The following is a 12698-nucleotide window of genomic DNA, read 5'->3' on the forward strand; positions in this document are numbered from 1 at the left end:
TATATTTGTTGTAAATTTTGTATTAATTCTTTAAATGCTAGCCTTTGCTTGTCTACCATCATACCTTTTAATGCAGTTTCCCAATCTACCTTAGCCAACTCGCCTCTCATACCTACGTAGTTTGCTTTGTTTAGATTTTAAGACCCTAGTTTCAGATTTAACTAAATCATTTTCAAACTCAATATAAAATTCAACATATTATGGTCACTCTTCCCTAAAGGCCCCTTTACTACAAGCTTATTAATTACCCTCTTCTCACCGCACAACACTACACCTAAAATAGCCTGTTTCCTAGTTGATTCCTCAACATACTGATCTAGAAAATTATTTTGTATACATTCCATGAATTCATCCTCTACACTATTACTGCAAATTTAGTTTGCCCAGTCTATATGTAGATTAAAGTCACCCATGATTACTGTATAGCCTTATTACATGCGTTTCAAATTTCCTGATTTATACTCTGCCCTACATTACAACTTTTGGGGCCTATAAACAACTCCCACCAATGTTTTCTACCCTTTGCTGTTTCTTAGCACCACCCAAATTGATTCTACTTCTTGATTTTTGGAGCTAAGATCCTTTCTCTACTGTTCTGGCCACATGTGCTCCCCTTCCCCAACTCCCAGTTCCTTCGGATGAAACGTGAAACCGAGGCTCCGTCTGCTCGCTCAGGAGGATGCAAAAGATCCCATTGCACTATTTCGAAGAGCAGGAGGGGTGTTATCCTCGGTGTCTTTGACTATATTTATCCCTCAATTAAGATTACAAAAAGAGATTATCTGGTCATTGTTATTTTGCTGTTTGCGGGAGCTTGCTGTGTACAAATTGGTTGCCGCGTTTCCTACGGTACAACAGTGACGACACTTTCAAAGTAATTCATTGGCTGTAAAACGCTTTAGGACATCCTGAGGTTGTGAAAGGCGTCACATAAATGCAAGTCTTTCTTCTTTCTTTCACCCCACCATCGGTGGCCATGCCTTCAACTGCCTGCGCTCTAAGCACTGGAATTCCCTCCCTTAAAACCTGTCCGCCTCGCTAACTCTCCTTCTCCTTCTTGAAGACGCTCCTTAAAACCCACCTCCAGGTTACGACCGCCAACCCTCAGCTGTTTCGTCACCCAACTCTGCCCTGCGCTCAAAGTAAGCGGAATCTCCTCCTTTTCTGCACAACTTGGACATTATTTCCCAATTACACAGTTTCTTATTGCGATCAAATCCTTCATTTCTAGCTCCTTGGGCACTTTACTGTGATTACTAGCGCCGTCTCACCATTGTCTTGTTGCAAGAAGCAAGCTAAGATTCGGTGGGCAGCACTGACCCCCTTTCCTCCAGTTAACATCTGAAAATGATCTCATCTTCTTTTAAGCACATCAATGCAATCATAGGGCCCAACATGGCAACCATACCCACTAAAACGGTCTATCACAAATATATATTTTTTTTACAGCCGGGAAACAATTCTCAACTTTAATATTTCTGGAATAGGTTGAGTAGTTTACATACCATAAGCATGTTACGCGCTGGCAAAACCGAGGCACCATGAAGAAACTCTCTTACCTCGAGTGCCCTTGGGACATGGGCGCTCCACCATTAGGCCTCGCTGTGTCTGAGGCCAGCCTATTTCCCTGGCTTCTGTCGCCTCACAGAATCTCTCGGGGATGGGGAAGAAGCTGGACACCGGGGGCATTTTCGTCGCCGCATCAGGTGGGCCCGGCCTCGGCCCTCGGCTGCCCTCTTTGGCGCCTGCAGCCAGAGTCGTGGTGACGAGAGCTTTCTCCGAAGTGGTTGAGGTCGTAGTCGCCACTGTGGTTTTCGCACCAGCCGCCCCTAAAGAAGTTGTCTCAATCGTGGTTGGCACTGCAAGGCAAGTTAACACTTCAATACAAACATACTTCTTGGCCACGTGTATGCTTAAACTTAGCAAGGAAAGAACATAGGATCAGGAGGAGGCCATTCAGCGCCCCGAGTCTGTTCCGCCATTCAATTCGATCATGGCTGTTCTGTATCTCAACTTCCTCAACTCGCCGAGGTTCCGTAACCCTTAACCCCTTTGCCGAACAAACATGACCCCCAGCCTCAACAGATTTTTTGTGGGAGTAAGTTCCAGATTTCCACCACCCTTTGTGTGAAGAAGCGTTTCCGGACACCATCCCTGAACGGCCCAGCTTTAATTTTAAGGTTATGTCCCCCTGTTCTGGACTCTGCCCCCACACCCACTCACCCCCCCCTCTGCCCCCCCATCAGAGGAAATAGTTTATCTCTATCTACCATATCAACTCCTTTAATCATTTTTAACACCTCAATTAGATCACCCCTTAATCTTTTATATTGACTAGGGAATACGAGACTACTCTGTGGTTAGAACAACACAAGCGTTAGTTTGCTTTTGACAGCAAAGGGATTATGACTTACACTAGCCATAAATTTGATTGAAGCTCTTTCTAGCTTGTAGTCACTACACGCATTTTATCTCATTGAGCATGGATCAAAATAGTCATTACACTTTTGCCAGCAATAAGCAAATGAGAAAATTGAGGAATGCGTGGCTGGGATAGGTACAATACTCGTGAAGCTTTCAAGTTACATCATGTTTCAGTTACCTAATGCAGCGCCTTACAAGAAAATAATTAACATAACATCACGAACTGCCCCCCCCACCCCCCCACCTCCAGCGGTCATTTGTGCTCGAGAGCTAGTGAGAAAGCCTGATTAAATTTTCACAGAGCCATTGTGTTCCTATGCACTCTCATAGTCAGAGCATTCCTTCGCTTTCCAGGACATTCCTTCTTGAGAGAAAGGCCGTCGAATTATTCCGATCGCAATATCGCAACGTTAACCGAAGCTCGGACTCAGGGCCTCGGGTAAGAATTGTGTTGTCTAGGGGCTCTGTAAACACGTTCACAATGATCTCAGGTTGGTGTGGCAAGCAACAAACAGGGGGCATCTTCACCCATGTATTTCACAGTGTGACACCACCAGAGGTATCCCTACCCCTTGAAGGAAAACTTGCAGTGTCAAGAGCTTTTATTTTACGGATACCCACCTCTCCCCCCGGCAATACAGTTCTGCCAGTGCTCTGGTGCCTTGTCCTGGGTCATCCTGGGTCAATGTTTATGCACCACACGAGCCTCCTCCCACCCATCAATTATATATCCACTTATTCCTTTCTCCCTCATGTGTTTATCTAGCTTCCCCTCTAACAACTAGACTGTTCACCTCAACAACACCACGTGGTAGCAAATTCCACATTCTCCCCACTCTCTGGGCAAAAAAAAGTTTCTTTTGAGTTCCCTGTTGGATTTATTAGTGATATGGCAGGGGGATGGGAATTTATGCAGGGAGGCAGAGGGAAGTAGAATGGGGGCAGAAGCAAAAGATAGAAAGAAGTAAAAGTAAAAGTGGAGGGCAGAGAAACCCAAGGCAAAAATCAAAAAGGGCCACATTACAGCAAAATTTCAAAAGAGGAAAGTGTGTTAAAAAGTAGAAAGTGCCTGAAGGCTCTGTGCCTCAATGCGAGGAGTATTCGTAATAAGGTGGACGAATTAACTGCACAGGCAGCAATTAATGCATATGATATAATTGGCATCACAGGGACATGGCTCCAGGGTGATCAAGGCTGGGAACTCAACATCCAGGGGTATTCAACATTCAGGCAGGATAGATAGAAAGGAAAAGGAGGTGGGGTAGCGTTGCTGGTTAAAGAGGAAATTAATGCAATCGTAAGGAAGGACATGCTTGGATGATGTGGAATCTGTATGGGTGGAGCTGTGGAATACCAAAGGGCAGAAAACGCTAGTGGGAGTTGTGCACAGACCACCAAACAGTAGTAGTGAGGTTGGGGACAGCATCAAACAAGAAAGTAGGGACACGTGCAATAAAGGTACAGCAGTTATCATGGGCGACTTTAATCTACATATAGATTGGGCTAATCAAAGTGGTAGCAATGCGGTGGAGGAGGATTTCCTGGAGTGTATTAGGCATGGTTTTCTTGACGAATATATCGAGGAACCAACGAGGGAGCTGGCCATCCTAGACTGGGTGATGTGTAATGAGAAAGGACTAATTAGCAATCTTGTTGTGCGAGGCCCCTTGGGGAAGAGTGACCATAATATAGTAGAATTCTTTATTAAGATGGAGAGTGACTCAGTTAATTCAGAGACTAGGGTCTAGTGAGAAGGAGGAACTGAAGGATATCCTTATTAGGCGGGAAATTGTGTTAGGAAAATTGATGGGATTGAAGGCCGATAAATTCCCGGGGCTTGATAGTCTGCATCCCACAATACTTAAGAAAGTGGCCCTAGAAATAGTAGATGCATTGGTGGTTATTTTCCAACAGTCTATCGACTCTGGATCAGTTCCTATGGACTGGAGGGTAGCTAATGTAATACCACTTTTTAAAAAAGGAGGGAGAGAGAAAAAGGGTAATTATCGACCGGTTAGCCTGACTTCAGTAGTGGGGAAAATGTTGGAATCAATTATTAAGGATGAAACAGCAGCGCATTTGGAAAGCAGTGACAGGATCAGTCCAAGTCAGCATGGATTTATGAAAGGGAAATCATGCTTGATAAATCTTCTGGAATTTTTTGAGGATGTAACTAGTAGAGTGGACAAGGGAGAACAAGTGGATGTGGTGTATTTGTACTTTCAAAAGGCTTTTGACAAGGTCCCGCACAAGAGATTGGTGTGCAAAATCAAAGCACATGGTATTGGGGGTATTGTACTGACGTGGATAGAGAACTGGTTGGCAGACAGGAAGCAGAGGGTCGGAATAAACGGGTCCTTTTCAGAATGGCAGGCAGTGACTAGTGGGGTGCCGCAGGGTTCAGTGCTGTGACCCCAGCTCTTTACAATATACATTATTGATTTAGATGAAGGAATTGTGTGTAATATCTCCAAGTTTGCAGATGACACTAAACTGGGTGGCGGTGTGAGCTGTGAAGAGGATGCTAAGAGGCTGCAGGTTGACTTGGACAGGTTAGGTGAGTGGGTAAATGCATGGCAGATGCAGTATAATGTGGATAAATGTGAGGTTATCCATTTTGGGGGCAAAAATACGAGGGTAGATTATTATCTGAATGGTGGCAGATTAGGAAAAAGGGAGGTGCAACGAGACCTGGGTGTCATGGTTCATCAGTCATTGAAAGTTGGCATGCAGGAACAGCAGGCAGTGAAGAAGGCAAATGGTATGTTGGCCTTCATAGCTAGAACATTTGAATATAGGAGCAGGGAGGTCTTACTGCAGTTATACAGGGCCTTGACGAGGCCTCACCTGGAATATTGTGTTCAGTTTTGGTCTCCTAATCTGATGAAGGACATTCTTGCTATTGAGCGAGTGCAGCGAAGGTTCACCAGACTGATTCCCGGGATGGCTGGACTGACATATGAGGAGAGACTGGATCAACTCGGTCTTGAGACACTGGAGTTTAGAAGGATGCGAGGGGATCTCATCGAAACATAAAAGATTCTGACGGGACTGGACAGGTTAGATGCAGGAAGAATGTTCCCGACGTTGTGGAAGTTCAGAACCAGGGGACACAGTGTTAGGATAAGGGGTAGGCCATTTAGGACTGAGATGAGGAGAAACTTCTTCACTGAGAGAGTTTTTAACCTGTGGAATTCTCTACCGCAGAGAGTTGTTGATGCTAGTTCATTGGATATATTCAAGAGGGAGTTGGCTAAAGGTATCAAGGGATATGGAGAGAAAGCAGGAAAGGGGTACTGAGGGGATGATCGGCCATGATCATATTGAATGGTTTTGCAGGCTCGAAGGGCCGAATGGACCTATTTTCTTTGTTTCTATATTTCTATGATTATCCGATCGAACCCCATTATAATCTTAAACACCTCTGTCAGGTCACCCAGTCGGTTCAATCTTTCCTGATAGTTCTAACCTCAGTCCTGGTGTCCTTGTGAATCTTTTCTTTTGCACCTTCTCCAGTGCCTCTGTATCCTTTTTGTAATATGGAGACCAGAACTGTGCACAGTACTCCAAGGTCTTCTTTTCAATTCAATCTCTCCGGAGATGAACCCCAGTGGTTGGTTTGCATTTGATATGGCCATGCGATGAAAATGCTGTTGTTAACCTTCGTAGCTACTTTTAATGATGTGTGAACCTGTACTTCTATCGATAGGTACTTTCACATTTCATGCTTCTCTCGTTCGCATCACGGACAACCAACATCTGTGCTCCCATTGGCAGACCCGAGGGACGGGGATAAGGGACGCAAGGCCTACTTACGCTGTGGCGTGCAGTCAGCAGAGGGAATGCCTCCATCAGCTGCACTCATACATCAACTAAATAGGGGCTGCAACCTCTCACATGCTGCCAGAATATGGGTTACAGACTCGTCCCGGCTGCAAAAACCGCAAGCTGATTAGAAATTCAATGTAAAATTGTAAAAGACTCCACAGATGGACCCAATCGATCAGTATAGGTTGAACCTCCCTTAGCCAGAACCCGCGGGACCTGGCCTGTTCTGGATAAGGGATTTTTCCGGACGAGGGGTGGTCACGTTAAATTGGAAGTTACAGGTACTGATGAAGGGGATATCAGGACTGGCTGGGTTGGGGCTGGGAGTGCGGCAGAGAGATCCTGCATGGGGGGGCGGGGGTGGGCGGGGAGGGGAGCAGTGGATCGCGGGGTCAGGCCAGCGAGTGCGGGAGTCGGCAGCGAGGAAGGGCTTCAATTTGTTCATGTTGGAGTTCCGCTGGCCCGGAATGGTTCTGGACGAGGGGTGGTTCTGGATAAGAGAGTTCCGGATAAGGGAGTTTCAACCTGTATCGAATACCCGTGCACTTCCATTGGATAAAATGCAGGAATCTTAACTCCCTCGCTCATCGGAGGAAGGAGGCAAAACACAACAACAAGCCACCACTCGAGCTAACTCAGCACAGATCAAGCACCAAGCCTCTCCTGCCGTGGGTCTCGAAGGCTAAAGTGTCACACAACACCCGGTCCATTTTGCTCAGGTGCAGGAGTCTCAGTTGGCTGCCAAATAGCTTTCTTACCGATTTACCGCAGGAAACAACATTAAAATAATCCCTCCCTCCCTCCGCCTCCCTCCGCAAAAAATAAACGATTAATTGGCAGCAGCCTGCAGCATTTAGCAGCAGCCAGTTCAGCAGTCGAAGAAGCTAATGCCTGGCCACACACACACACCTCAGCTGCAGGAGTGTGGTGTGCAGTGCAGGAGGCACCTGGGTGGGAGGGGAAATACCCAAAAAAGGAGAAAGCCTTCCCCCCACACAAAGAAAGCAAAATTACCCCGAGTATGTTTATTATAACTTCCTTTAGCGGGGTTTGGGAGCCCTTCGTTCCTTACTTTGGCACCTTGTTCTGCTCCTCGGTTTCCGTCTTGCTCTACACATTTCGGTGCCTCATTCGGCAGCTTATTCGAGGCCTGGTTTTTCCCCATGCTCTAAACCTCATTCCACACCTGGTTCCACACTTCATTCTCTTTACTCTTGTCCAGATTACCGACCTGAGAAAGAGCGTCGGCCACTCAAAGGTGAATTATATCGCACCAGATCAACTTAGTTGGCAGCCGAGTGCGATATTCTTAATATAACATTATTATACAAAAGATCTACTGATTCGCTCAAGATTGATTGAAATTCTGTGCCTCATTCTCCACCTGGTTCCACACCTAATTTTTGTGCCTCATTCTATGCATTCTAATTTTGTCTTCTCTACTTCTTCTCTCCTGAAGGCACAGATACCTGGCAGTACAGTACAGGCACGGACAGAGCTCTGCCACCTCGCCCCAGTGCCTATTCCTCACATATGAGACTGGGCAGTCAGCACCGACAGGTTACTGAACGGAGAGAGGCATCACAGCCAAGGGCAATCCTCTCCTCACCCGACATTTCCAGACAGCAATCAGGGGCTGACATTTTCCCCTTCCGCCGTCCCTCCCTCAGCCGCCGCCCCCGGCCGAGATCAGTAAATTAGCAACAAGGGGTTAGTTGGAGCCTAATCTCTTGCTGATCCGCATGGCTCAGTTCCTTGTCGCACATCAAACATAAACGGTGATGTCACTTTGCCGTGCCTAATTGCCTTTTAGACAAACAGAGACACGTATAGCCTTCTCTTTGGCTCTGAAGCTGTTGCTTGGCTCAATACTGAAGCTTGACATTTTAATAGGTTTCCTACCGTTACCAAGACAACCCAATTGTTGCCGGCCTGGCTAATTTCTCCACATTATCTCCTAACTGATGTTGGTCGACTAATAAGTCGCAGGACTCAAAAATCTGACCCCACTCCCGTTCTAATAATTGCGACAGTATTATTATCCTTGCCGAAATCATCCGAAAACACGGCGTCAGTTTCCACATGTACGTCGATGTCATCCAGCTCTACCTCACCACCACTTCTCTCGACCCCTCCACGGTCTCTGAATTGTCAGACTGCTTGTCCGACATCCAGTTCTGGATGAGCAGAGCAGAAATTTTCTCCAATTGAATATTCAGAAGACCGAAGCCATTGTCTTCGGACCCCACCACGAACTCCGTTCCCTAGCCACTGACTCCATCCTAGATAGCTGTTAACGGATATGATGTAATTGGCATCACGGAGACATGGCTCCAGGGTGACCAAGGTTGGGAACTCAACATCCAGGGGTATTCAACATTCAGGAAGGATAGACAGAAAGGAAAGGAAAGTGGGGTGGCGTTGCTGGTTAAAGAGGAAATTAACGCAATAGTAAGGAAGGACATTAGCTTGGATGATGTGGAATCGGTATGGGTGGAGCTACGGAATACCAAAGGGCAGAAAACGTTAGTGGGAGTTGTGTACAGACCACCAAACAGTAGTAGTGAGGTTGGGGACAGCATCAAACAAGAAATTAGGGATGAGTGCAATAAAGGTACAGCAGTTATCATGGGCGACTTTAATCTACATATAGATTGGGCTAACCAAACTGGTAGCAATATGGTGGAGGAGGATTTCCTGGAGCGTATTAGGGATGGTTTTCTGGACCAATATGTCGAGGAACCAACTAGAGGGCTGGCCATCCTAGACTGGGTGATGTGTAATGAGAAAGGATTAATTAGCAATCTTATTGTGCAAGGCCCCTTGGGGAAGAGTGACCATAATATGATAGAATTCTTTATTAAGATGGAGAGTGACACAGTTAATTCAGAGACTAGGGTCCTGAACTTAAGGAAAGAAAACTTTGATGGTATGAGACGTAAATTGGCTATAATAGACTGGCTAGTGATACTTAAAGGGTTGATAGTGGATAGGCAATGGCAAACATTTAAAGATCACATGGATGAACTTCAACAATTGTACATCCCTGTCTGGAATAAAAATATAACAGGGAAGGTGGCTCAATTGTGGCTAAGAAGAGAAATTAAGGGTAATGTTAAATCCAAGGAAGCGGCATATAAATTGGCCAGAAAAAGCAGCAAACCTGAGGACCGGGAGAATTGTAAAATTCAGCAGAGGAGGACAAAGGATTTAATTAGGAGGGGGAAAATAGAGTATGCTGGAAACATAAAAACTGACTGCAAAAGCTTCTATCGATATGTGAAGAGAGAAAGATTAGTGAAGACAAACGTAGGTCCCTTGCAGTCAGATTCAGGTGAATTTATTGGGGAACAAAGAAATGGCAGACCAGTTGAACAAATACTTTGGTTCTGTCTTCACGAAGGAAGACACAAATAACCTTCCAGAAGTACTAGGGGACCGAGGGTCTTGTGAGAAGGAATACTGAAGGAAATCCTTATTAGGCAGGAAATTGTGTTCGGAAAATTGATGGGATTGAAGACTGATAAATCCTCGGGGCCTGATAGTCTGCATCCAGAGTACCTAAGGAAGTGGCCCTAGAAATAGTGGATGCATTGGTGATCATTTTCCAACAGTCTATCGACTCTGGATCAGTTCCTATGGACTGGAGGGTAGCTAATGTAAAACCATTTTTTATAAAAGGGAGAGAGAAAACAGTTAATTATAGATCGGTTAGCCGGACATCAGTGGTGAGGAAAATGTTGGAATCAATTATTAAGGATTAAATAGCAGCGCATTTGGAAAGCAGTGACAGAATCGGTCCAAGTCAGCATGGATTTATGAAGGGGAAATCATGCTTGACAAATCTTCTAGATTTTTTGAGGATGTAGCTGGTAGAGTGGACAAGGGAGAACCAGTGGATGTGGTGTATTTGGACTTTCAAAAGGCTTTTGACATGGTCCCACACAAGAGATTGGTGTGCAAAATTAAAGCACATGGTATTGTGGGTAATGTACTGACGTGGATAGTGAACTAGTTGGCAGACAGGAAGCAGAGAGTCGGGATAAACAGCTCCTTTTCAGAATGGCAGGCAGTGACAAGTGGGGTGCCAGAGGGCTTAGTGCTGGGACCCCAGCTATTTACAATATACATTAACGATTTAGATGAAGGAATTAAGTGTAATATCTCCAAGTTTGCAGATGACACTAAGCTGGGTGTGAGCTGTGAGGAGGACGCTAAGAGGCTGCAGGGTGACTTAGACAGGTTAGGTGAGTGGGCAAACGCATGGCAGATGCAGTATAATGTGGATAAATGTGAGGTTATCCACTTTGGTGGCAAAAACACAAAGGCAGAATATTATTTGAATAGCGGCAAATTATGAAAAGTGGAGGTGCAACGAGACCTGGGTGTCATGGTACATCAGTCATTGAAAGTTGGCATGCAGGTACAGCAGGCGGTGAAGAAGGCAAATGGTATGTTGGCCTTCATAGCTAGGGGATTTGAGTACAGGAGCAGCAGGTCTTACTGCAGTTGTACAGCATCTTAGTGAGGCCTCACCTGGAATATTGTGTTCAGTTTTGGTCTCCTAATCTGAGGAAGAACGTTCTTGCTATTGATGCAGCGAAGTTCACCAGACTGATTCCCAGGATGGCAGGACTGACATATGAGGAGAGACTGGATCGACTAGGCCTGTGTTCACTGGAGTTTAGAAGGATGAGAGGGGATCTCACAGAAACATATAAAATTCTGACGGGACTGGACAGGTTCGATGCAGGAAGAATGTTCCCATGTTGGGGAAGTCCAGAAGCAGGGGACACAGTCTAAGAATAAGGGGTAAGCCATTTGGGACTGAGATGAGGAGAAACTTCTTTACTCAGAGAGTTGTTAACCTGTGGAATTCCCTGCCGCAGAGAGTTCTTGATGTCAGTTCATTGGATATATTCAAGAGGGAGTTAGATATGGCCCTTATGGCTAAAGGGATCAAGGGATATGGAGGGAAAACAGGAAAATGATCAGCCATTATCTTATTGAATGGTGGTGCAGGCTCGAACGGCTGAATGGCCTATTCTTGCACCTATTTTCGATGTTTCTATGTTTCTCTCCCCAACTTCTATCTGAGGCTGAACCAGACTGTTGGCAACCTTGGTATCATATTTGACCCTGAAATGAGCTATTGACCACATATCCACAGCATAACTAAAATCGCTTTTTCCACCTCCGTAACATCGTCCATCTCTGCCCTTGCCTCAGCTCATGTGCTGGTGAAGCCCTCATCCACACCAAGTTGCGCTGTGTCCTCTTGAGCATCCCTGAATATAATCGCTCAACCATTGGTGGACGTGCCTTCTGTTTTCTAGGCCCCAGGTTCTGGAACTCCCTGCCTAAACCACCCCGCCTCTCTCCCTCTCTTTCCTCATTCAAGACGCTCCTTGAAACCTACTTCTTTGACCAAGCTTTTGATCACCTGCCCTAATTTCTCCTTATGTGGCTTGTGACACTGCTTTTCTTACATTATAAAACTCCTGTGAAGCGCCTTGGGACATTTCACAATGCTAAAGGCTCTATATAAATAGAATCTGTTGTTGTTGTTGCTTTCAGAACCCCTGAACCAGAACCATCGCAATTTGTCAGGTTTTAAAAAAGAACGCGTATTAAACGGCTACTGATGATGCACTTATCTTCGCATGGATGGTATTCTGATCCTGTCGCTATCAGACATCTCAAACACAAAAAATGCACCTTGGACACATGTTGTGTTTTTTTTTGAAGGGCTTCTCCCACAGATTGCTCCGGAGTTACATGTCTAAGCCGTGGTTGACACTTCACGCCCGGCCGCTGTCTGCAGAAAGCCATCCCAACTCTTCGCTTCCACCAACTCTCCTGAAAACCGCTGTCATTTTCTTTTGATTAATATGCAACTAATCTTTTCAGCCAGGAGATTGGAGCTTTTTTTTTTGCTCAATTAAAATTTGTCAAAAATAAACCATCGCAGGGCCTCAAAATAATTGGTGTTAAATCAGTTCTGGTCGAGAAAGGAGGGACTTATTAAACCTATCTGGAGGCATTATGCTTTCTGAATTTCAAACTATCTTGAGCTAATTAGTCGATCTTTAATATAATACTGTTATATTAAGAATATCGCACTAGGCTGCCAACTAAGCTGACCCCGTGCAATAGAAGCCTAATTAAATGGCCGACAGTCTCTCTCAGGTCGGTAATCTGGAAAAGAATTTCAAAACTGACAGAAGGAGCTCAGTATTGAAATTCTTGTTCCAAACGTCAAAACTAAGATTGTGAAACTGCCGAGATGAATCGATACAGAAAATGAAAAAAAGAATTACAATCGACCCTGTTTAACCGTCAAGTTCTGTCAACAGACAAGAGGCCTGAGCGTTTAACCTGTAGAAGGCGGCCATTTTGAAGTTGAAGTCATTGAGATGCATATCTCTCCGTGATGTCAATTCTTA

General features: G+C 45.3%; 1 protein-coding gene across 11 annotated transcripts in view; it reads right to left on the reverse strand.

Annotated features, from left to right (window-relative positions):
* The window catches only part of adgrl2a (adhesion G protein-coupled receptor L2a), a 544699-nt gene that overhangs the window by 93570 nt on the left and 438431 nt on the right, over nucleotides 1–12698 (reverse strand). For all 11 annotated transcript variants that reach the window (XM_070886520.1, XM_070886511.1, XM_070886513.1 and 8 more), the window contains one exon: nucleotides 1560–1859. In XM_070886520.1, the coding sequence (XP_070742621.1) occupies nucleotides 1560–1859 (300 nt within the window). The remainder of the gene's footprint in view (nucleotides 1–1559; nucleotides 1860–12698) is intronic.

This window comes from Pristiophorus japonicus, chromosome 8 (genome assembly GCF_044704955.1).
Source record: "Pristiophorus japonicus isolate sPriJap1 chromosome 8, sPriJap1.hap1, whole genome shotgun sequence".
Lineage (NCBI taxonomy): Eukaryota > Metazoa > Chordata > Chondrichthyes > Pristiophoridae > Pristiophorus > Pristiophorus japonicus.